The following is a 25,395-nucleotide window of genomic DNA, read 5'->3' as shown; positions in this document are numbered from 1 at the left end:
GGGTCTGGACAGACATTGCATAAACTGGTTTGATCCAAATCAGTTAAGTCTGATACTACATTCAACCAGGTTTATCTTAAACAGCTCTCAGCCATTTTCAAACTGGCTTATGTGCACTGAACAGCTGTTCTGTTACAGGTTTAAATCAATTTCTGATCACTTAAACCAGTTTATGTGTTATGTCTGTCCCTAGCCTTAAGAACATCTCTATCAAAGGGCAGCAGGGAGGTGAGTGAGCAATATAGAGCTTATGGAATTCGGACTCCCAAACTGCAGCCGTGCAAACTTGAAGAGCATAAAGAGAACAGCCCATAGGTTTGTGCAGGCTGGTATTCTAGAGCAGGAGATTTGGGACAACTGTACAAGGCTTAAAAGTAATGGAAAATCTATTTAAAAAAGGGTTCCCCCAACTGCTAGTTCTCCTGGACAAAACAGTGTGTGTTACACAAAGAAATATAACTTGCTAGGATCTTTAAGTCTCCTTCTGTACGTGAGGAGACATGCTTGAGCCCTGTGATCCATATGTAAAGGAAAACCTTTAGCCCAATGTTTAACCCACATACGAGGCTTTTTGTGCTATGTGTTTATAGCACATGAATATACAAAACACACATCAACATACCTGTTACATGGAAAGGGTCAATATTCTTTAGAACCAATCTGTCTAGTGGAATGGGCTGATCTAGGACAATGCAGAACCCACCTTCTTTTATGAATAATTGCAACTCCAGTGTAAGGGAAGGGCAGACAGGTATCAGACCTGTATCTGAACCCCCATATTTCTGGAAAAAGAAAAGGAAATAATTGGATGATATATTCCTGGATGGTTGTGCGTGCTTAGAAACTCGTGACATAGAATTTTTGACCCAACTGGTTTTCTACTCACACTGAGGCACAATGCTGCCTCATACAAGAAGCAATTTCTAAAGAATTTCTCCCTTTAGCAGCAAACCTTTTCAAGGGCTCCTCAGCTTTGGCTCAGGCCCTTTGCACCCCACCCCCCATGCTAATCTGTACACCTCAGAAAATTTCCATGGAAGAAAATAACTGCAATTTCTTAAAAAATTACTTTGAATTCATCTGTCATTTCCTGCATCCATCTATGGAATTATTGCCTAGTATCACTGCTTGGGCATTGTCCTGAACTTAATTGATTATTTTACTCCAAAATACCAAGGCATGAGATGCCTTAATGGTCTTTTGGTGGTTAAAATTTGCTAATACCTAGGTCTTATTTCAACAGTAGATTTCATTTTCAAACTGGTTTATGTGCAGTGAACAGCTGTTCTGTTACAAGTTTAAATCAATTTCTGATCACTTAAACCAGTTTATGTGTTATGCCTGTCCCTAGCCTTAAGGACATCTCTATCAAGATCCTATGCTGTTAATATATGACCTGTGGAATGTTCCTTCTATTCTTTTCATGTCTTTGTGACCAAATATTTAGCAGAATTCACTGGAATGTGACATATCCATACTATAAGATCTTTTGCTGTGGCCTCAAACTTGTGACCTCTAGGTTGTTAACTGAGCATCTTAGTGCCCATAACTCCCCAGCCCCTTAGGGAATGGTAGTAGTATCTGTGTTCAATAATGTGCCCAGGATGTCACAGTGCCATTACAACGTGCAGAATTTATTAGCATATATTGATGATAAAACTACCATGCAGGAATGGAACGTGATTTACTCTCTTGCTATTAGAAATCTTTTGGTGTTTACACTTTTTAAAAAATAATCCTTCCAATAAATTTTAACAAATGTTCTCCAGGATACACAAAATAATAATAAAGCCCTACACATACAGTATATGCGGACATTTCTGTCCATTGTTACCTTTTTGTTACGTTTCATTTTGGTAATTAACAGGAAGTCATCGAAAAGAAAGAGGTAGACATCAAGGAATCTTGTACTTTCTGAAGAGATAAAAAACCGAAACAATAGTATAAGGATGTGTGCTTTTGAATCTAAAGCAGGTCTGTGTAAGAGTGTGCATCTCACTTTTAGATTGGAATGACTTAAGTTTCCTCTGAGAGACCTTTTATTAAAGCTTGTGTATTTTTGATGATACCGTGTATGAAACATTTGGTTTTTATAGGTGATTTTGAAAAAGAAAAAGAATTCCCATTCTGGCCTGCTATTACCCTTCTCCTTTGTTTTTTGTTCTCATAAACTCTATGCTTGAAAGACCTACATCCTTGTGATCTTAGGGCATTTATACATGTACTCCTGAAGTGGGGGTGCTTTAATTAGAGCACCTCCAAGACCTGCTCTAATTAAAGCTCCCAGAGCATCACGTGTATCAGCATCTCCAGGCTGAAAAATGGCAGCAGGGGTGCTTGAACTAAAATCATCGAATGAGCTTTAGTTCAAGCGTTCCTGCTGCCATTTTTCGGTGCAGGGACACTGATACATGTGACACTGAAGTCTGCTGGAGCATGGTAATTACAGCTCTGAAGCACCGTAATTAAAGTGCATCAGAGCAGCCTCTCTGCATTTGTATAGGCACCCTTAGTCATTAATATCTGTGGCATGTGTCAACTGCTTGGAAGACTGACAGTTTCTTATTACAAAATAGTTTGGATCACGTTTGGAGTATCTTTGAACAGACCTGCAAAGAGCGGCTAGACCAAAAAATTCACACGTGGGCACCAGGGATTTTTAACCCTTTGGAAAATGCAGATATTTAAAGAAGGGATGCTCTACTATTCCGCGGGGCCCTTAAAATAGTTGTCCAAAAACTGATACCCTCAGGTCATACTTTCACATTGAGATTATAAAGGTCCTGCAGAATCTAAACAAAACAGAGTGGAATCAACTTCTATCAGTAGCTTGCAGGTAAGGTTAAATAATTTAATAAATGTTTTTCATAGATTATTTTGTTATTTTATATGTGTGTATCTAGATGTAGAAATGTTATTTCATATGCACACATTTAGATGTCTTCAGGTATAAAGCCCCAGTTCCAACTGTGTGTAGATATGCCATAGCTTAAAGAATAAGTAATATTTTAAAAGAGGGTTGGAACCCCAAGAAGTCTACATGTCTGTGAATTATTTAGAGTTTTTGGGGTCTCTTAGTTCCATTGGACTCCCAGATTGGGGCTAGTGCCTCAATCCACCTTTAAGAGAATCTCTCCATTGGTTTCAAATCCTATCTTTATATTTTCTTGCATGCCTATGTCTCATTACTATCTTTTCCAGAATCACTTCTTCTCTGTCCTGTGCACAACCTTTTCTGTCTAGTTCCATTGTCTCTCTCTCCTGTTGGCAGCAACATAGTAATTCCTATGCTATCACTATTTGCCTGCTACATTCTTCAGCCTTCCCTCCCTAGTCTCCTCACCCCTCCTGTTACTTTTGATGCCTTGGATGGGAGCATTCAACACAGAGAACATTTAACAAAATCTAACTTCAAAAGGTTTGAAGCCATTAAGTGATTTCACTTGCATAATGTTTGTTTGGGAACATGGTCTCCTAAAACAAATTTCAACTCTTTGTCTTAAAGATCAGAATGCGATGGCCCCATCCTTCACTTGTAGTCAGGGTAGTAGTAATCTTTCAGAATCCGTGCTTATTCTGAAATGTTTTGGTTTAAAAACTAATTCATTTACTGTGGCTTCTTAAATTAATGACAGTAACTAGAAGTTATAATTATATGTTATGGATTGGCCACTTGCTAGAAGGATGTGTACACAGAGACAACCTATTTTATCTTGCCAGCCATACAAGACACTAGAAACAGATGAGGTGGCTTGAGATCTTGCTTTCTTGGGCCATTTCAAGGCCAAAGCCTGGTATAGTTCCTGTTGTAGCACCTTGTTGCTTAGCTAGTCATAACCAGGGATCCTAGTTTTCTATGGGGAAAAAGCAGAACTTTTCCATTTAAAAACCACAAAAATCCACATCTTTCTGTGACCTACTGAAAGCGCAGTGATGTCCCATGGCAAGTGGTACCATTTCTGCTTTTATTTTTGCTATGGTTTTTGCCCCCCTGTCACCGATTGGCCAGGATGCAAAATTGTGGCAAAAATGAGAGAGCAGAAATGCCACCTTGTTTTTGGTCAGTCATGGAAAAACATGGATTCTGTGTTTTTTCCATGTTTTTCCATGGCAAACAAACAAGATTTCCTGGTCATAACATTTATCATAGTGTTGCCTAGATTATACAGGACTAAATTGTTTCCTGCAACCTCTATGCAGGGATCATTGTATATGTTAGTTATCCTTACCACGTTCATCATTAGCTTCCACTTCCTACGGTGGCTACAGCTAATTTTTCAAGATCTCTTTATTGTGAATAAGGTACTGTCAATTTGGGCAGGTATTCCTTATGAAAGCCTACAAATAACTGATTCTTTGGTGGGAGTTTTAGTTTTGAAAGTGGGAAGACTTGTAGTCATTCCAAAGATTTTCCACTGTAAATTCCGTGTACGCGGGCCACTCACTAGAAATCCTGTTTCCCACACATGTGTATATCTTATACTTCAGCCTGAAGATTAGAGCATTTCTCTCAGGCATGTGTAATATATTAGGCTGATGCAGGGATTAAACCTGGTGGCAGGCTCAAATTAGGATGCTAGTCCATGTCTATTTGTTTCTTATAGCCTCTAGCATAAGTTTTCAGTAATACCAGTAGGAGAAGGAAACATTTGGTCCATGGGAAGTCTGTCAATGTAAATATATTTCTTAGAATGAACATTTTATGTATTATTCTTTCAGCTTTAAGGCATAGCAAGGAACAACCCCATTTGAGAGAATGGCTTTAGTTTAAACAGCGTTAGGTACTTTAAATCATAGACACGTGGCTCAGAGAACTTCACCCCACCTCAACATTGGTATGTATGAATGGATTTAAATCTATCTTTGCGACATACTTTTCCCCCATTGTTCAGCATTGCACTGAATTATGTTTTTCATTTTCATCTGGAAAATGGAAAAAGAAGTCAAACCATGCAGATTACTCATTCGTTTGGCAGCTTAGCTGTTTCTCCTCCTTTGTATGATATACTGTCATTTTTGTTTTCTTCATCCCTATGTCTAGTTAATATATGGGGACATAGATTTTTTTGCACCAACCATATACTGTATGATTCTGTAAAGCTAACTCTTAAGTAACATTTACCTGCTAGAGCTAACTTCCCTTCATGAAGAAGATGCCTGTTTGCGGAAGACAGGATGTTTTCACTCAGGTTATCTCTCAAAATATGTTTCAAACACTTGAAAGAAAGAAAGAAACAGACTATCACACAGATTTGATTAAGAACTGAAAAGTTACCATTGTTAGAATCTGGGAACAGTCTTAGAATATTAGTATTATAGGCTATTCAGGTTCAGATCAAGCTAAATCAGCTAACAACAAATCATGACCCTGTTTTTCAGCAGTACTATGGATTAAACAAGTTTAGTTTTTTTGAAATGTCAAACTGGGATCTTCTTTTCTAGGTTGAGAACTGCACATGAATTGAAATAATCCTTAAAGTGAGTCCCACTTGGCAATGTTACCGTAATGCTACTTCTAGGCCAGCTGCAATCAAGGGAAGATCAAGAGGTGACCACAAGGGTGAGGAGTTCACACAGCACAAAGTAGAACACATTCCCATGGAAAAAAACCACTTCATATTTTACATATTTTACTAATGCTGATGTGAATTTCTTTGGTTCAACTGTGGGAGGGAGGAAGATGACAAATACTGCACAGCTCTATTTTGAAACTATATTAAAAGAAACAAAGAAATCATATCAACTGTACTTATCCAAATTATTCTTTGGTTACCATATTTATTTAGCTGCCTGAAGGAATTCCCAGGGACACTTGGAACAGATGCCTTCCCAATCTCAGAGCCAAGTGAGGACTGTCATAATTGTCATAATACAATAATAATACTATCGATAATGGATATAGTAGATCTCCCTAAGTGCTCTATAACAGTCTTCAACTATCCTTAGACCACAGTGCTAATATATGGCAGATGTGGATGCTAAGTGCATGCTTTCTTCAAAGCGACAGCTATGAGAATATCACTTAAATATTGCTTGAAAAACTTCTCACCTCTGGAACAAAGAACCTTTTGTCACGATCCCAAAGCTGAGGCCAAATGATGACCTCCTGCAGCTGTCGACATTTCTGAAAATTGTCCAACCACTTTACTTTACCTTCAAGATCCCCTGAAAGAGATAACATGCCATTTATTCACATATTCCACCATAATGGACCCAAACCCATTACGCTGACTGCTGACCAGTGATTCCAGTGGAAGCTGAAAAATGATGTGAAATCCTAGCCCTGTTGATATTGGTAGCAAAACTCATTTTGACCTCAGTGGGGCCAGGACAAGTTGGCATGTCCTGTTAAATACAGTTATGGTATGTACCAACCTTATCTGCAAATCATTTTTCATTTTGTTTTGTTTTGCTGTGTTTTAAACATTCAAATGCATCTTAACAATTGGAGCCCAGACTGAAGTCTGCTGCTTGGAGAAAGTTATTTAATTATAAGGAAATTAGCTTATGTTAGACTGTTAGAACTGGCCAGAGTCTTTAAAAGGAAACTTGAAGAAAGAAATTATTATAGCATGTTACTGGATCTCAGGCTAGCTGGGACTTTAGTCCATATGTAAAGAGAAGAGCATGTGTGAAGTCTTTGGAGGATCAGAGCCTTAATGAGCAAAGCCATTTAAAGGACAACTAAATTTGGATGTAGAGCGATTTTGTTGTACATTCATAACATGAAAGGGAATGCTGGACGTAAAGATATTCCTTGTTCCATCTCACCAGGTTAAATCATGGTTTCTCTACTTTACGCATGAAGACAGGAAGATCAGGCACTAGATCCATAAGAGGAGTCAAGTGCTTAAGTTCCACAAACCTGCCACTTTAAGGCACCAAAGTCCAAAATGTGCATTCTCAAAACCTTTGATTAGCTGCTGTCTACACCTAGAAGTACCTGAGATTTCTGGTACCTAATTTTTTCACCAGTGAAACTTGTTGAACATTTAAAACTACATTTCTGGGCATGCCCAGTTACCTCAGTCCTCATAGTACTGAGTAGCTAGGTTACTGAATCCATCTGATTCCATAAACTAGTCAAAGGAAACCTACTTCATCTGCAGGACCTGACCTGTAGGTTTTTTAATAACATACTTACCACCAGATCAAGATGTGTATGTGAAATGCAGAGGACTTTTACCTAGTAGCTCAGTGATCAGAGCACTCACCTGGGATGTGGGGTAACCTAGATTCAAATGCCTCCTTTGCCTAAGAGAATTTGACCGTTAAAATTAAATACCTACTGACTGTGTATTTGAGGATGGGAGTCTCAATCCCTCCTGAGGAAGCTGTTCCACTCGGCATGGAAAAATTAAATGTTCATTGGATAAGAGAGGGAGCATACAAGGAAAAGCATGAAGAACCTGTAGCCTACACGTTTGAGCACATGCTTGTGAGACTCTGGTCCTTTTCCTCTGCTTTAATCAGTGTTCACATATTTGATATCAAGTGGTTACTGGAGCAGGCGGTGGAATACAGGTCTCCCCTTTTCTCCCTGTGGGTGAGTACCCTACCTATTTGGCTTGTCATTCTGCTCCAGTGAATATATAATTATTTAGGTTCAAATCCTGTCTAGCAGAGAAGGAAATTGAATGGTGGTCTCCCACATCCAAAGTGGGTGCTCTAAGTACTATTGGAGAAAAAGGTAGGGGGTGAGGGGAAGATTTTTCTCTGGCATGAGTTTTATGCAAAAGAGATGGTGTAGATACCTAACTCCAGGAGGGTTCAGGGCTGTGAACTCCAGCTGGAGAAAGGCATTTTACGCTGGGCAATATGGGAATGCCCAAGTGCTGAAGAGGGGTGAAACTTAAAATATACCCCTCTTCTTAGTGTTTCCTGTTGGTTATTTTATGATGCTCCCTCCCCTGTATGCTGGTTCTAATGGATCCCTTTCTTTTGTGCATTGCACATAATTCAGGGCATGCATTTTGCTATGCAGCTTGGCACTTAATGGCTAAGCCTTGCCGAACCCAGGTAAGAAGTCCTTTACTGGATCTAGTGATAAGCCTCTTACCAGAATTGCTTCCTGATTCAGAGTCCTGTGCAGAGATCAGTAGGCCAGGCATTTTGCAAGTTGATGTATTTGCTATCTATTCATATCCTCTGACATCAATGGAAGTTGTATCAGGCTACTGGAGATAGCTCTTATAATGAACTTTATAGCTTTTAGACATTTACAGCCGAGATAATAGATTCCAGGAAATGACGGAAATAAAACATTATTTATGTAAAACATAAGCCAGGATTAAACTGTCTGGGTCTACCCATTATTTTCTCGACAAGCTGCAGAAAATTTTCCTTAGCTAAGATTGCTCCCTAGCTCCTTACATTTTAGGACTGTAATTTGGGAAAGGTCATTGGCATAATACGTCCCAAGTTTGTGGAAATTAATTCTCTTAAGGCTTAGCCTTTCCAAATCCTTCCTAGATGCAAATCCATCTCAAAGACCTCTTTGTCTAAGACTTTCCTTGATTCATTCCAATTTGTGAGCTGCTCACTGCTGCCTGTATGTCAGTGCAAAAGATTCTGTGTAAATACATGCGTCTGACTGATTTATATATCTCAATACCACGTAGAAGGGAGCCTTTGACAAGTGAAATGTGGTGACAGCTAATTTCAAGGAAGAGGAAGGACTTAAAGGGGAGAGAACATTTTTCATGCTCCATCTCCATTGTTAAGCAGCAAAAATAGAGTTGAGTCCCACATATATCATTGCTGAGTAGCTCAGAGAAACATGACTTCATTTTAGCTACTTACGTATGGACTTTTCCACCTTTTCTTTAATAGAACAGATGGTGGCTTTCTCTGTTGAGTCATTACTTCTTTTCCAGATGATGTTGAGGAGGAGGGGATATCGGGTCAGTCGATGTAAAGGAGCAACTAGCAGTTCTGTCAGATGTAGCCGTTTGCACTGTTCATGTTGTTCACACCACTACTGAATACAAAGGAAGTGTATTTTCAGATCAAAGGCTTAGGTCTTTTCTCTGGCAGAGAGTTAATAACCAATTTTCTGCACTGGCAGTTGATTGAAATAAAATGGATGATGAACTTCTCATACCGTAAGAGCCCAATCCAGAACCTAGTAAAGTCAGTAGAAAGGCTCCCGTTCATTTCAAAAGTGCTGAATCAGTCCCACCAGTATATATTCTGGATATATAATTTTGGTGGTGGTAGAGTAATGTTGTAGCCACAACAGTCCGGGAATTATGCAAAAAGCAAGGAATTTTGTGGTTGATGTCTTTTATGGGATCATGCAGTTGGTTCAATAAAGGATATCACCCACAAAAATCCTTGCCCAAGTTCCCCATTTCTGACACTGCAACAATTACTGTAGCAAGTAATTCTTTTGTTCACTGCTGAAGTTCACCACGAGGTATCTTAATATAATTTATTTTCGAGACATTCCTTATCTCCAGCTTTTGATTGTTTTGCCTTTACATGCATGTCTACAGCTCCTGTTGTTATTAAGGAATTGCAGCTATTTCAAACCCTGAAGGCTATGGTACATGCAGTATTCCTGATTGCCACAAGGGGGCTTCTTGCAGGACTACAGTTTGCATGTGAGTGAGCTCATTTTACAAAATAAAAAGCAGGGAAAGTTTTAAGATGGTCATTATTCAGCATGTATATAATGTGATTTGCCCATAATAAAACTGCCAAGACCCCAGTCAAAGCAGTCTGTGATCTAAATTCTCCATGATCTAAATTCAGTGCAAATCCAGATTGATTCCCCTAGATATATGTAGTGTAATTCAAAGCAGAATTGGCCTATTGAGTTAACTTCAGAAATCCATGAATGATAACTATTCTGCACTGGCAAGAGTGAGTTACAAAGGATGAAAAATTTCAAGTATAGTGGAGAGTTGGGTATTTGAAACTTGATTGAGCTGGAAAGCCAATTAATTGTATTATCAAAACCATCAGCCTGCAATTGAGTTTGGCTCAATGGCAAGGCAATTTTGTGTTTGTTTACAAGTGCTTTGAGATTTTAAAGCATTACACAGTACTGTATCTTGTTGTTTTTAATATTTGCTGTACAGTACTAGTATTAAATTATAGTTTTCGGTACTTCCTACTATGGCATTTAATTATCTAAAAAACCTGATTATCTAGAACTGATGGTGACACTAAGTATTCTGGATAATTGGCTTTCTGCTGTATGTAATTATGGTGCTTTTGTGTTAGCCTCCCAGCTTCTTGCTTCCTCCTACTTGATCTGAAATATATTTCATTTTCTTGTATCTCAGGAAGTTAAAAAAGACATTTACATCAAGGAGTTGTTGTTTTATGTACATCCTATACTGTCAAGGGATTTTGTTCTCTCTAAAGTGGGTCACAGAAAAAGGAATGCTTTCTTCCTATTTGGATACCTAAAGTATGCCTTTGGAGATGCACTGAAGACTCATGAAAGCATGCAAAAGCATGGCCATACATCATTGCATACATCATTTTGGCACTGTTCATGCAGGCCCTCTTAACTTCCCCATTAAAAGAATTCAGGCTCAGAATGAATTTAAGAAGTGTGGATCTTATTTTGAATCTTGTGCATGTAACAAATGAAGTTATCATGTGATTATGGATAGGGCTTCAACAGGTACAGCTTCTGTGGCAAAAGGACCATAATACCCTCTTCCAACCCTCCAGATGATAGCTTGAGGCATTTGTTCCCTTGTTCTAACTCTTTTGTGTCTTGATTGGCTTTTACTAGATCACAGACTCATGGTCTCAAGTGGTTATGTGAAAAACTATTTGAATTCTTGGTGTTGACAAATGCCGTAGGCAGTGGCCAGCTCCCTTCTAGCTTCCATATGTTCTGAGTCTACAACTCTTATGGGCTGGCATGTGGACCACTTACTTGTATAGGTAAGCAATAGTTTATAGGGATAGTGCCATTATCTTTGTAGCTACTACTTTTATACCATTCAATGGCAACAGGAGTTCACAGTTTGCACCCTAGAATAGTGACTGGTTTGGCCGATTACATTTTGAGTCCGAAGTCTAAGCTAATTCTAACACTTAATATTTCTATACACAATTAACAATATAAACTGAATGCTCATCAGAATAAAGTTGATATTGAAAAGGTACTGCATGAGCATATTGGGTAAAATCCCAATACCTTTCAAGTCAAAGGAGAAATTGCCACTGAGGAAAATGGAAATAGCGTTTTATCAACTCAGTGGTAATTTTTACAGGAGAAATGGTATGATAGTATTTAAAACAGTATTGCTTTCAGTCCCCCTTTTCAATCCATTTTAAAGTACTTTCATAACTAAAAGCGCTAAATGAGAAGGGGGAAATGACAACAAAACCATCACTTTACTTTCAGGTAGATTCCAAAATCTTCTCTCTGTCTCAGGTTCTCCAAGTAAAAGACAGCTGAGGTGTAATTAAGGCAATAAATCTGGTGGGTTTGACAGAGGTTGCCATGGAAATACTGCAAGACAAAAAGGTTCAGAAGTTTAACAAGAGTGAAAAGGGACGACATCATGGCAAAGGGAGAAATAAATGGATAAGGAGTAAATTGTGCTCAAATTTTGCTTCAAACAAGAAAAATGGGGGTATAACAAATGGTAAATTTGTTAAGGAAAAATGCTTCCTAGCAGAACTCCTGCCATTTTACAAGTTTTCGTGATGTTCTTTGACTTCATTTGTGTATAAAATGTAAAAGTAGGTGATAAAAATGCTAGACTATGCAACAGTTTTACATAGCTTCACATTTAAGGATTTTCTAATGTACATACTGTGCATGTTGATGGCTCTGAAAAGCATCAGGTGGAGCCTTTTAATGCTGACGAAGTCAATGGCAGAACTCTTGACTCCCGTGAAGCTAGAATTTCACTTACTGAAGCCTACTCTCCAAAATGCCTGAAATCTAAGGCAGTAGGAGCAGGAGAGCCACAATGAATACCGTATTTGCCTTTCTTTTTTTAAATCTCCCTAAAGAGATGCAAGAATTGCACAGGTGGCATATGTGAATATCCACATTCCTGTCCTCTGGGATAGTGTCTATCTTCGCATTTTTCAGGAAGTCTTCTGGTGTAGCTCCAGCTGCAGCTAGCTCAAAGTAAGATACTCTTTTCCTGTGTACATTACTGTTTCTATTGTTGCTACCACTACTGAATCCCACAGGAATGACTAGATTGGTGGAAGAATCCCTGAAAATTGCTAGTGTAGGCATCACTGGAGGACAAAAAATCAAAGGGACTGGAGGGTAGGAAGTGCTGAAGAAGAAGGGAATAGCTGCTTTCAGCTGTCTGCTGAGCAGCAGCATGGCAACACCTTTCTCCCACTGATCTAGTACAGTGACTCGACAAAAAAAAAGAGTGATCACAGATGGGAGGAAATAGGGGGCTGATAAGGGAGGCATCCAGAGAAAATAATATAGGGAGGAGAACCTGGCACAGAGGAAAATGAAGAAGCATGTTTGATGTGTATAGACTCAGAATGGTTATGCCATATACAAGGATGTGATATATATTTAAACAATACAGGAAGGAAATGACTTTAGGTCAGGACTCCTCCCATACTCTTTATATATAGTTTTTCTGATGGCATTAGCAATGACAGTCCAATCTGACTAGTCCAATCTGATGGGCATTAGCAATGAAACTCCAATTTGACTAGTTAAGAAATTTCAGTGTGATCGGGGTAGGTTTTAGGGTAGTAGGTGTGGTAAACATGCATGTAAGTTTGCAAAGGGAGTGGGCAGCTCTGCTTGTTCTGGATGAGCTCTCTTAAAACAAGTTTAACAATGTGATGGGTGTGACCTCCCCTCCGGTTGTACACTACTTCAGTAGAAATAAAATGTATCTGTGAAAGTTGTTTTCTAAGTGATCTGCCTAACCTCCAGCTATGCTGCTCTGACATGAAGGAGATCTTTATAGAAAAAGTATATAGAGAAAAAGCTTTATAGAAACTTCATCTGTGCAAGAAGGAATATTCCCAGGTGCTGATCTGAAGGCTCACCCATGAGAAGTAAGCACCCTTACACATCTTGTCTAATTTCATGTCTCTCTTGCTTCAACTGCAAAGTGCATTTTTTGACCTTCTCTTTCTGACATAAATGCATTTCAATATGTATATTTTAAATAGAAAAAGCCCTACCAAGGCAAGATAGTCCACTGCACTTACTTCTACCCCTAGGGAGATGCTGAGCAAACAACAGCACGTGACAAATGTTGGTTTCATTGCTTAATGCACTAATGGCAGGCACTGGGATACTATGGTGAGGAGTGTGCTATAAGAATCTACATAGAACAGCATATTGTGTTCCTTTAAAGCCTGTTACCTTTGTGAGCATGGAGATGAAATCCAGGGAGGATTCAGATTTGTTGATATAATCCTTAATGATTTGGAAAAAACTTGTCACAAAACTGAGACTCACCTAGTTAAAGAAAGAAAAACAGTCTGATTTAATCGTCCGAGCTTTATTTTCATTGCGGCTAACTTCTAAAGCCCCCATACTGCAATAGAGACCATGCCTACTGGATAACTGTGTGCATGCGCTGAATTCTACTGAACTCTATCAAGTCAACCTGAATTATGCGCTATGTACTGAAACTGATCTGAAGTTAAAACATAACTATTAAAAACATGCATTTGCATCTTGTTAAGCTCTGCTTGGCAAACGTACTGTAACTAGATCACACATTTCCAATTAAACTTACTGTTAAACAGTAGTTAAAAAAAAAAGACAGCTCTCCACTGGAAACTATAGCAAACCAATGATTTGCATGAGGGTGATGCTGATCTGATGTGACAGAGCACTGTAAATGATCAATGAAATCTTCAAATCCATCTGGAAAGAGACTAATTTTTTTTATTTGACCTTATTTTGCGTTACTGAAGGTGGTAAAAAAAATCCTTTAAACTGAAAAGGGAGCTGAATATAGGAACTACCTTGGTAGGCAAGGAATTCTTGCAACAAAGTTCATTTAAACATGTTTTTGGTGGGACAAAAAGTCTCCTATCTGAACCTCCACATTTTGTGCAGACAGAGTGGTTACCTTTGTGAAGCCTGTATTTACCACATTGTGGAATTCACATGCACACAGTAATCCTCTACATGGAGAATAGAAAAATGGCTCCCGGCTCTCTCTGCACTATTTGAAAACACAGGCATTTTAACTGCAACCACTGTGGGTTTTTTTAGCTTGTATGTAAGCCCACAGCTTTTGTGGGGGCCGGTTGTTTTTGGTATACTATTTACTCTTTCATTTTGGCAAGGGGTATTTTATATAATTAATAGCACATATTTATGACAAAGGTTTCAGTGCAGTATCTGTTTTTCGCCCACATTTGACCATTATGGAAGTCACTATATTTAGATGCAAAGAACTGTTTTTAAAACAGTTACAGGAAACGTATGGAAGTCTTAAGTCATGAGTATATTCCACTCAATTCTGGAATATTTTCATCCTTTAAATTGTACACAATACCTCTTTCCCTCCAATCAAAGACAGGGAAAGGGACAGATCTGATGCATTTTTGACATTTAGCTAATCTGTTTGGACACCACAGGTTTTGAAGTGGTAAGTGCAGCAACGATTATTATTTTTATCATTTCTCATTATGAGATTTGAGACTGAGGCCTCTTGGGCTTGGCATTGCGTAAAAACAATAAGAAACAGTCCTTGTCCTGAAGACCATAGAGGATAAATAGATAAGAAATACAGTGGGTGGAAGAAGAAACAAAGATGTAGAAAGGTGCAGTGATTTGACTGAGATCACGCAGCAGGGTGGCATACCAGGGGAACTAAACAGGTCACCCCATTCCTAAGCCAGTGCCCCAGCCACCATTGCTTTCTAATAGAGACAAAGCCTATTATACTTTAAGCACTAAGAAATGCAAACCACTTAATTCTCCCAATCCTTATTACAGAACAGAAGAAACAACAAAAAATGAAATGTGAATGGTCATGTTAAATCTGTAACACTAAGGAGAAAGCGCTCATGACAAAATTTTTCTCAGTAGGTGAGATTTGATTTTAGTGATCACCTTTCTTAGCTGTCTTTTTGAAGGTCATACACTCTCCGGTCTCTCTTTGTGAGGGTTGTATTCCAAAAAAACCTTGCATAAAGCAAATTTGCATAAAGCGAAACCATTATTACATGTAATTAATAGAGATGTATACCAGCCTCACTCTACTGCTTCCCCCACCACAAACCATGACAAATTCAAACAGTAATCGCACGATACAATAACTGCTGTGTGGAAAGGCTGCGAGATCTGTACTGCAAGCATCGGCACGCACAGGGGGTGTGTTGCCAGGGCAGCATGGGGTGGGCTGGCGAGGCACCTGGGGCAGGGAAGCAGGACGGCAGGGAACACTGGCTGCTCGCCGCTCCTGGCCCTACCCTACTTTCCTTCCCTGGATGCCTCTCCAGCCCAGGAGACACAACCAGGCGCAGCTGGGAACAGTGGGGCTGGGCAGAGAGGCTAGGAGCTCCCTGCTGCATCGGGTCATGCCTACTGGGCTGCGGAGGCACCTGGGGCAGGGAGCAGAGAATGGCGGCTGCTCGTCCTGCACTGCCCTGGGGATGTGCCTCTTGTGCCTGCTGCTCTTTAAGGGGCGCAGCCCCATGCCACAGGAGATGGGCGGCCAGGGTAGAGGGGTGTGGGGCACTGGGACCAGGTAGAGAGAGGAGCCAAGCTGGGCCCAAGATCAGGACCAGGGCCCATTGCGCCTGTGCATCTGCCCCTTCCCCCTGGAAGTGTGCACCGCAGTGGGGATCTGACCTTCTCTGTCCCCCAATAAGCCAACAAAGGCTCTGTCCTGCTCCCCACTTGGGCCCTGCAGCTGTGGCCCTGGACTCCAAGCACCACCTAGCTCGACAGCAGCCCCAGCCCTGCCCAGCTTCCTCCCTACAGGGGCCTCAATTCCTCTTTTCCCCCCACTTACCTGCCGGATCTGCCCTCCAGGCTACTGGGGGCCATGCGCATGTACTGTACATGCACATGGCACCCCCTGTCTCTCCGCCTGCCTTCCGCTTCCTCTCAGCTCCCTACAGGCTGGAAGTCTGCCAGCCTGCAGGGAGCTCATTGGCAGCTGACTTCGCATAAGATCAGATTTTTCTTGCACAAAATGAATTTCTGGTATAAATAAGGTCATCATATATAAGTGAATTTGCACAAAACAAATTTGCATAAAGAGAGACCCAAGTGTATCGCTGTAATGTGAAAGTAACGTGTATACCAGGGAGCAGACTACTGCCTCTTAATTTGGACTACAATTCCCAGAAACCGCCAAGGGGAGGAAGGGAAGAAAGGAAGAGGAAGCTGGATGCTGGAGCAAGGGCGGGGGAGAGAGAGCAGCGTGCAGGTGGGACCTGGTTAGCCCTGCACAGAGGAGTGCACAGCGGAGCTGGAGATCACTGGCTCAGTCAGCCAGGACTGTGGACTAAATGAGCTGGACTCAGACTTGGGGGCAGCTGTAAGCGGCTGGTTGAGTGCTCTACTAAAGGCTTGTCTGGGTGTGGGGGGAATTTAAGGTGCAGAGTGTGTATGTTATCATAGTGCTGATTTTTTTATTTTTATTTTATTCTATTTTTTACCTTTTACCTGTTCCCTCCCTTTGGCCCATTGGCCGAACTCCATTTCCCAGCAGCCCCTGCCCACGTGGCTGGGGCTGGTTTCCATGGTGACCCCAGCAGCAGCCCTGCTGTGATAGGCCAGGGTTTCTGTGGAGCACTGGCAGGCTGCACAGTAGGGCATGGGGCTACTCCAGAGCCAAGGTTGGGATCTTGCGGTGTTGACAGCATGGTCCCAATCTAGGGCAGAGCCATGATCTGCAGCATGCATGCTCCAGGCAGGGATGTGCAGGCAGCAGATCATAGCTCTGCTCCAGCTCCTTGCAGTGGTGACAGTGTGGTCTGGAGCCTGGGCAGAGCCGTGATCTGCTGCCTGCACGTCCTTGCCCGGAGCCCGCAGGCTGCAGATCGTGGCTCTGCCCTGGATCTAGACCATGCTGTCACTGCTGCGAGATCCCAGCCCAGCTGGGGAGTGGGAGCACTGGATGTAGTGCCATGGCCACTTCTGCCATTTCCCCTTTCCACTTGCAATTGGCGGGGGGAGGCACGGGGGGGCACATGCTAAGGTGACACCAGTCACCACAACTAAGGTGGCAGCAGTCACCCATGGTTATGACTCTGGCACAAGTTAGAGAAGGTTAGGGAATACTTTAACCTTCAGCAGCTACAAACAGGTCCCAAAGATTGCTAGCCACCAACTGAAGAGAAACAGACCACAGCACACTCAGCTCTCATTTTTCCACCCACTTGTAGAAACTGAGGGGTGAATAGTATACGAGTCAACTATATCAGCTCAACATCTGTGAGATATTCTTTTATGCCTGGGGAAACCTATAGCTTGGGAGGTGAATGTCCTGCCAGAAAATCACAAAGAGATTAATGTAACAGACACTCTTTGTGTCTATGCAGTTGCTTGATAAAGGGAGTTTGTTGTTGTACAGGTCTTGCTAGCCTGATTATTCTGCAATAATGTTTGTAATAATGGGGAATGCCCAAAACATGTCCTTTAAAGAGGACTCTAAGAATGAATTTCAAATTCTGTATTACAATTACTTTTAAAAATCAACAAAAGCCATATTCATATTCCATTCTGGAACCAACTTCCAAGAGAAGTGGTGCTGGCTCCTACCCTGGGGGTCTTTAAGAGGACGCTAGATGTATACCTTGCCAGGGTCGTTTGACCCCAGTACTCTTTCCTGCCATAGCAAGGGATCGGACTAGATGATCTTCTCAGGTCCCTTCCGACCCTAGAAACTATGAAACTATAACCACAATTCAAATTGTGCCTACTAGTGAACATATCTGAAAGTCATTTGAACTGATGACACCTTACCCAGGCTTGATTTGCCAAAGGAGAAAGAGAGTTGTTAGGATCGGCTCCAAGAACCAGGCTGTATGGCAGAGTTCTCTGTGTGTACTTTCCATGGTTCTTTTGCTTTTTGCTTAAAAGATATTTATATTTTTTCTCACCTGGCTTAACTCCTCCAGATTTGCAAAAAGTCTGCGCAAATCCACATCCAAGAAGAACTCATTGCTTTGCAGGTGTTTTAAAGAATTCATAAATATCTTTAAGGAGAAAATAAATGCATATTATTTACTATCTATTTTACTTAAAAGTAAGTAAGTAAAAGGTTGTGGAGGTGAGGGAGGCAGGGAAAGGTAGAGGTAGGGATTTATGGACCCAGTACTGCTTCTTAGGCTAGGCAGTCATTTGACTGACAGGCTACAAACTGACTGTGCTTAAGTCACGTAAGAGAACTGTTTCCTGGCTTGCCCAAAGCTTAAATACTGGACCCTGAGACCTGGCTCCATTTGCCCTCCTTTTCTACCATCCCCCCACCCCACTTGAATTCAGCAGCAGGGGAAAAGTGGGCACGAGGGGCAGCAGCGGCAGTGGCACTTATATTCTGGGGTCCAAAGCTGCATGAAAACAGAGACTTTGGGCCATGGTGATCACCTGGTGAGTTCAGAGCTTGTGGCACACACACAACTCTGTCAGAAGCTGTACTGACACACTGGTGAGTGCAGAGAGCTCATTGTGTGCGTGCCCAACAGTCGAAAGCAACTCTTGGGTTCATGGTGGGTAGAAATCACAGTAATTCAATGCAACCCCAACATAGAGAAAGTGAGTGGAGAAATATAAGTTATTTAGTAGACATGGTTGTTGTGTGTAGGGGTGGGAAGGGCATGAAGGCTCTAGACCAGTTGTCAAACATGGCCCCTAGGCTGGATCCAACCCACAGAGCCCTGCCCTTTATCTCCTGGTGCTGCTCCTGGGTCTGAACTGACCTACATGGGGCACTGCATGCAGCGAAAGCTGGGATATGTGCTACATATGGTGCCTGTCCTAGCTACTTCGGGATTGCCTGGGCAGGTGAGTGTGGTGTATATCCTGGAGTGGCTGAAATAGGCACTGTGTGCAGTGCAGTCTGGCTAGAGGCATGTAGCTGATCCCAGACCAGTTGGAGTGGGCCCTGGATTACATTTAACACCCACTTCAGCTGGACTGCGCTCCACACAACACCTGCCCTGGGATGTACACTACACAGTGCCCAGCCCAGCTGCTGCAGTGCTGAGATGCATGCAATGCCTGCTCCAGCAAATCTAGGACCGATGCTGCACGCAGCGCCTAAGCACACCATGCATTGCAGGTCCTGGCTAACTGGAATGAGCACTGCCTGCAGTATGGTTCCCAGAGCAGGTGCTGTGTACAGTGTGCATCCTGGAGTGGGTGTTACATGTAGTCTGGTGCCTACTCCAGGTGGTCCAGAATCTGTTCTACATGCCCCCAACTGGACTGCGCTGCACATGGCACCTGTTCCAGCTGCCCTAGGAGCTGCATTGTATGCAGACTGGCTGGCGTGGGCTCTGAATCTGGCGTTCTTGGGGAGGAGAAGGATCCATCAGGGGTCTGAGTTTTGACGCCCATGCTCTAGGCCTACCTTTACATTGGGCTCTAAGTGGTGTGAGAAAGTAGTATGATTACCTTGAGGGAGGGCCTTGTACAGAGAAAAATCAGATCAGATTGGATCAAATCAAATCAAATCAAATCAGAGGGAGCTTCAATAGAATCAGTGGAGCATTTAATTGTGATAAATCTCTAGAGGAGCAATAAATCAGTAGAACCGTGAGAGTTTCCCAGCTCATTTAGAGAGAAAATAGATTTGTCTGCTGAAGGATGATTAAAATGGGATGGGCAGAAAGGCATGAGAATGTCTCATGTGAGAGTCACCTGTGTACCTGCCTTTCCATCTAGGCTCTCACACCACGCTCCTTTCTAAGGTGTCTGAGTACCTATTCTTATACTGATTCTTACCAGAAGAGCTGCTGGGAAATACCTGAGGTACTCACTCACTTTCTTCCATTTCAGATCTTTGAGTTAGTATTAGAAAAAGATGCTTTTATCCTTGCCTTTATTATTCCTATTTCTCCCCATCGTAAAGGAACTGTTTCAGTTTCTTCCTTGTCTTTTGTCTTTATGGCATTGTCTCCTAAGGCTAAACTACTACTTAGTATGAAATGTGCTTTCTCAAATACAAACTTTTCACTGGAACATGCCCATATTCCTTTTGAAAGACAAGTGTTTCCTTTATAACTTATATAATGTTACTGTGCATGCCTAGATGCTAGTTTTACAGCTTTGCCCCAGCTTGTTCATCTTTGAAAATGCTTCTGCCCTTGACCAGGATATAAGGAAGAGCGGAGTGGCACCTTAGAAACTAACTGGTTCAGATAAGTACAAGCTTTCATAGGTGACATCCTAATGCAACGGTGGGTGAAATGCAGCCCATGGGCCAGATGCAGCCCACCAGGCCATTCTATCTGGCCTGCAGGGCCCCTAAAAAAATTTAGAAAATGAATATTTATCTGCCCCTGGCTGCCTGTCATTTGGCCCTTGATGGCTTGTCAAAACTCAGTAAGTGGCCCTGCACTGGAAATAATTGCCCGCCCCTGTCCTAAGGTTTCTCTGAACCAGTTAGTCTCTAAGGGCCTTTGTACACACCATAAAATTGGCCTTTAAAGTGGCTTAAATGCCCCTTTGCACCGCTTTAACGGTGTTGCTGTTTGCAGGTTCAGCGGCATATTCCATTTTAATGGCGTTGTTTGCATGCTCAGCAGCATTTTTTGCTTTAAATGACTTTGGTACATAGCAACATAAAACACCTTCAAGGTGTTTTAGTTTGCTACCTAACAAAGCGCAACAGTGCATGGGGTGCTGAAGTTGACATGCTCAGGACTTGGTGGGCCTTGCAGAGCTCAGGGGTTGTGGGAATCGGCAGCAGCCTCTGCAGGCTGGCTTTGCTGAAGAAAAAAAAAATGGTGAGCCTGATCTTTTTTCTTTCATTCTCCCCAGAGCCTGCCTGCCTGTCTGAGCTGTGCGGGGGTCTGGTGCTTCCCCCTGTGGCTGTGGGACCACCCGGGCTGGGTGTCAGTGGGTGGGTGCCACCTGGGAGGCCCCCATGCAGCTTGGACTGTTTGGTCCACTGGCAGCTCACTCCCTGCCCCCCCCACTTCCCTCCCGAAGAGGCAGGTAAGGATTGGGCTCCCACCCTTGTATACATGCCATGGGGGTTTAGTTCAGTTTAATTCTGTCTAAATTGAAGCAGTGTTTTTAAAAACCCACTGTTTCAATTTAGGGAGAAGTAAACCAAATTAAACCCCTGTGGCGTGTACAAGCAGCTTAAGGTGCCACCCTGCCCTGCCTCCTGCCTGACTTCAAACTAATACAGATAATTCTCTTGACTAGGATACAACTGAGTTTGATTTTTTTTTCAGCTGCAGGAATAGCTTGAAATACTGGTATTACTGGCCTGCTAAATTTTATATGTTCATGTTCTAATCTGGCTGACACAGCCACACCTTTTAGTCCTCTCCAAACCCAGTTGTTAAGCTAAGAGTACAAAATGTTATAGGCCAGTAATCATAGAATATTAGGGTTGGAAGGGACCTCAGAAGGTCACCTAGTTCCAACCCCTTGCTCAAGGTAGGACCATCCCCAACTAGATTATCCCAATCAAGGCTTTGTCTATCTGGGTCTCAAAAACCTCCAAGGATGGAGATTCCACCACGTCTCTGGGTAACCCATTCCAGTGCTTTGCTACACTCCTTGTGAGAGAGTTTTTCCTAATATCTAACCTAAACTTCCCGTGGTGCAACTTGAGGCTGTCACTCCTTGTTCTGTCATCTGCCACCACTGAGAACAGCCTAACTCCATCCTCTTTCGAACCCCCCTTCAGGTAGTTGAAGGCAGCTATTAAGTCCCCTCCCAGTCTTTTCTTCTCCAGACTAAATAATCCCAGTTCCTCCAGCCTCTTCTCATAAGTCATATGCCTCAGCCCCTAACCATTCATGATGAAACATTTAGCATTACCAGTCTGAATTTGGTGTTCAGATACAGCGATAGCAAGATAAATTGTGAAATTGCTGCTGGTGCTGTTGAAAATGAACCAAGAGAAAGTGATGCCAAGTATGGAGAAGAGGCAAATAATGGAGTAGATTTCAATTGGATGAAATGAGCAACAAAACTATGGAAAAAGGTTGACGAAAAAAGACAGGTGATGCATATATAAGAAGAGCATACGTAATGCAGATACAAGAATGAAAGGTTATATATGATTTCCTTTCTCCTGTACTGTTGGCAGGACAAACAACTCGTTTAATTTACTGGAGAAAGAAAATCTGGAGTTACCATTTTGAGAACCAGCAAGTGGTCCAAAAAGTAAGTGCATTCGCTTGTAAAGAGTTCCCACACAGCCGCTTCTTTCTTCAGTTCTAAACAATCATCAGTGTCTTTCTGTTCAGTCCATTGATTCTCTACAAATTCATGCCAAGTTTTATTCTATTGATGGGAGAAAAAGAAGACATTCGACTTATTTCATGTAAAATAGCTGACAAAATAACATACATGAATTGCTGCAATATATTTGGCTGTGTACAATGGCCTTGACAACTAGAGTTGGCATTCCTTTTTTGAAGGTTTAACAACAGCAACAATAATAATAAAACCTTGGCTTTTTATTCTTAAGTATGATAATGTGCTATGATAGCAATAGATAATAGTATTTTGCACTTGTAGCATATTATATCTGAAGATCTTCATGTGGTTTGGACAGAGTCACACAACACTACCATGAAGCGATCACAGAAAGTTAAACGTTCGCAGGTACTTAGGTATCGTTCTGCTTAGCATTGCAATACCCGGTCCAACTTTTAGGTGCTCCACCACTGGGTGAAATCCTTAGCCCCAAGTTAAGTACATAAGGGCATTTTTACACTGGCACAGAGGTAGGTCCTGGTAAGGGCAGAGTTTAGCAAGCCTGTGCTCCAATTCAGCAGAGCAGTTTTGAACCTAAGCCAGATCCTATATTAGTGCTCGACCTGGGACACGCACACATCTCACAGATGTATGTTCCCAGGCTATCTTTGGCCTAGGCATGGTCTGAAGACAGCACAGGATTGGACTGTATTGGTATGGCAGGCACTCCTCTGCCTCTTTAGAGAATCCTACCTGGGGCTTCCAGGGCTCTGGTTAGGGCTCCAAGCAGCTGATTGGTTGTGGATGGCACCAGCCCTGTGCATGCAAACCAGCAGAAATTTAGGTACCTAGGAGGGGGCGTAGTTGCCTACAGACTGTAGACTCTAGCTGAGGGGTGGGCAAAATGCAGCCCGGGGGCTGGGTGCAGCCCGCCAGGCCATTCTATCTGGCCTGCAGGGCCCCTAAAAAATTTAGAAAATTAATATTTATCTGCCCTGAGCTGCCTGTTATGCAGCCCTGGATGGCTTGCCAAAACTCAGTAAGCGGCCCTCTGCCCAAAATAATTGCCTGCCCCTGCTCTGGCCCAAACAGGGTAAGTCACCGGATGATTGGTAGAGCTGGAAATAAGCCACGATTTCCTGACATTTAGATTATGTACTATTCCACGAGATCAGCCACCTATTGCAAGAATTATAGCTTGAATTTGTGCACGTATTTTGCATGTAGATTGCACATATTGATTAAAGGAATGGGAAAGACTCGTTTTAAAAAGGGATAGTGGAGATAAGAGTTTTAAAAGAGTCTGATAGATAAAGCTATCAATACAGTACATTGAGTAGTTCAGTACCTTAAAGCTGCAAAACTCATAACCACTGCAGTCTGTAATTTTAATGGTCGAAAGACAGTTTTCCAGGTCAGACATTTGCTTTTTGTCTTTACTCTGTTTAAAGATAAGCAAATTCAACATACGTTATTTTGAAGAGCTAAGTAGTCATACTAACTGCAGTATTTTCTCACCTGCAAGTACTTCACCTCTAATATTTGATTTCTTTGCCAAACAAAGCGCAGCGGCAGGAGTGAGACTGCAGCAACTGTCATTTACTTCTATGTGTTGGAAATGGGTAGGAGCCAAGGTCAGTGTGGCCCTTTGGCACAATGAGATCTAGTTACTGAGTGCAGCAGTCTTTGACAGTTGCTAACCTGGAATATAACAACTAATGATGGGCTGTGCTCAAAATACACATCAGGGAATAAATTCTGTGTGCTTTGCTCCTGTAAAACTTCCAGTGCAATCAGAGATACAGGACTGGGAAATTCATGAGGTTAAGCCTTTTTTTTCCTTCAGAATATTCTCATCTTGAATACTTTACTACTTTAGGCCACACATTTAAAGACAACACTGTCTGGTCAAATTTAGCATGACACTGAATTTCTGTAAAAATAAAATTTCATGCCACTTAAGAGTGAGAGAAAATGTTTCATGGGGAAAAAAGAATCAGTGGAAGGATTCTTTTAAAACCAGCTTTGCCTGTAGTGTTTGCAAGCAAGCCCAAGCCAACACCATTGCATTTAGTGCTTTAACTTTTCATTAGGTTTTGAAAGTAAATGTTGATTAAACTGTGTGATTTGCTTGTGATAATTCTTTACGTGCTTAGGCTTTATTAAGGAAATACTGGTGAAAGCTGAATTTTGAACAATGCTGATAAATTGAAAACCAAAGTTAGGTTTAAATAATCTTAAATTCATAACTGGAGCTGGGTTGATTAGTTCCATAAGAGAATCTGAGGAGGAAGCAAAACTAGTATTGCAAGCAGCTTTTAAATAATGAAATCTTGCAAACCTTTATGTGTGCATCATTCACACACACAAAAAAGCCCCAGTCTCAAGATTAGCTACCGATGTTTGAATTGTTTGTGAGCAGTTTGTTGCACGTGTTAAATAAAGAACCTCGATTTTCTCATTCATAGCTTGGGATCCTGGAATGACCTATACATATATTTATCTTTCAACAAATGAGCAGCTCAAAAAAGACAAAGTTTAGGTCTGAAGTCTTAGAACAATTTTAAAAATGCAGTGCATTATTTAGGCCTTAAAAGAACTAATATTTGCAAAATTGTAAAGTGAAATCAGGCAAAAGTGAATACTGGCTAATCTCAAAAAATCCTTGCAGTCAGAGTATAGGCTTTGGCAAATAACAGTTTTACTAAAGTATTGAACTCAGTGCAACTTTTTGTGTGTGTAAAATTAAGTACCTGTATAAGTGTTTACTGGGTTAGGATCCATGTCTGGGAAGATTTGAAATTAAAACATTTCATATTTGCAGCAAACCCCTTGCGAGGTATTTGTTTGGGAGTTAAGAAACTTGAGTAATTTTGACTGATAAACTGGAGAATTTTGCTTGCAGGAAACAAGAAACTCAAGGTATATTATTCAGTGCAAATTGATCAATCATCTTTTAATCGTGCTAGTGCTCAAGGACAGGAAAGTAACATAGACTTGCTATTGAGTCTTACCAAAAGCCTAACTTGCCTGTTTATTTTCATTGTTCAGAGTGCCAGAAA

At 41.6% G+C, this 25,395-nt stretch overlaps 1 protein-coding gene across 2 annotated transcripts in view; it reads right to left on the bottom strand.

Annotated features, from left to right (window-relative positions):
* The window catches only part of PLEKHG7 (pleckstrin homology and RhoGEF domain containing G7), a 65,161-nt gene that overhangs the window by 12,728 nt on the left and 27,038 nt on the right, over positions 1-25,395 (bottom strand). For both annotated transcript variants that reach the window (XM_090042680.1, XM_090042679.1), the window contains exons 6-15: positions 23,682-23,774; positions 22,268-22,417; positions 18,049-18,144; positions 13,337-13,432; positions 11,369-11,482; positions 8,803-8,977; positions 6,050-6,165; positions 5,123-5,216; positions 1,835-1,914; positions 623-782 (exon numbers count right to left, since the gene is read on the bottom strand). In XM_090042680.1, the coding sequence (XP_089898806.1) occupies positions 623-782; positions 1,835-1,914; positions 5,123-5,216; positions 6,050-6,165; positions 8,803-8,977; positions 11,369-11,482; positions 13,337-13,432; positions 18,049-18,144; positions 22,268-22,417; positions 23,682-23,774 (1,174 nt within the window). The remainder of the gene's footprint in view (positions 1-622; positions 783-1,834; positions 1,915-5,122; positions 5,217-6,049; positions 6,166-8,802; positions 8,978-11,368; positions 11,483-13,336; positions 13,433-18,048; positions 18,145-22,267; positions 22,418-23,681; positions 23,775-25,395) is intronic.

The sequence above is a fragment of the Crocodylus siamensis genome, chromosome 4 (assembly GCF_052110815.1).
Source record: "Crocodylus siamensis isolate JL-2025a chromosome 4, ASM5211081v1, whole genome shotgun sequence".
Taxonomy (NCBI): domain Eukaryota; kingdom Metazoa; phylum Chordata; order Crocodylia; family Crocodylidae; genus Crocodylus; species Crocodylus siamensis.
The sequence above is the reverse complement of the archived record's forward strand: the minus strand, read 5'-3'. Positions and strand labels throughout refer to the sequence as shown.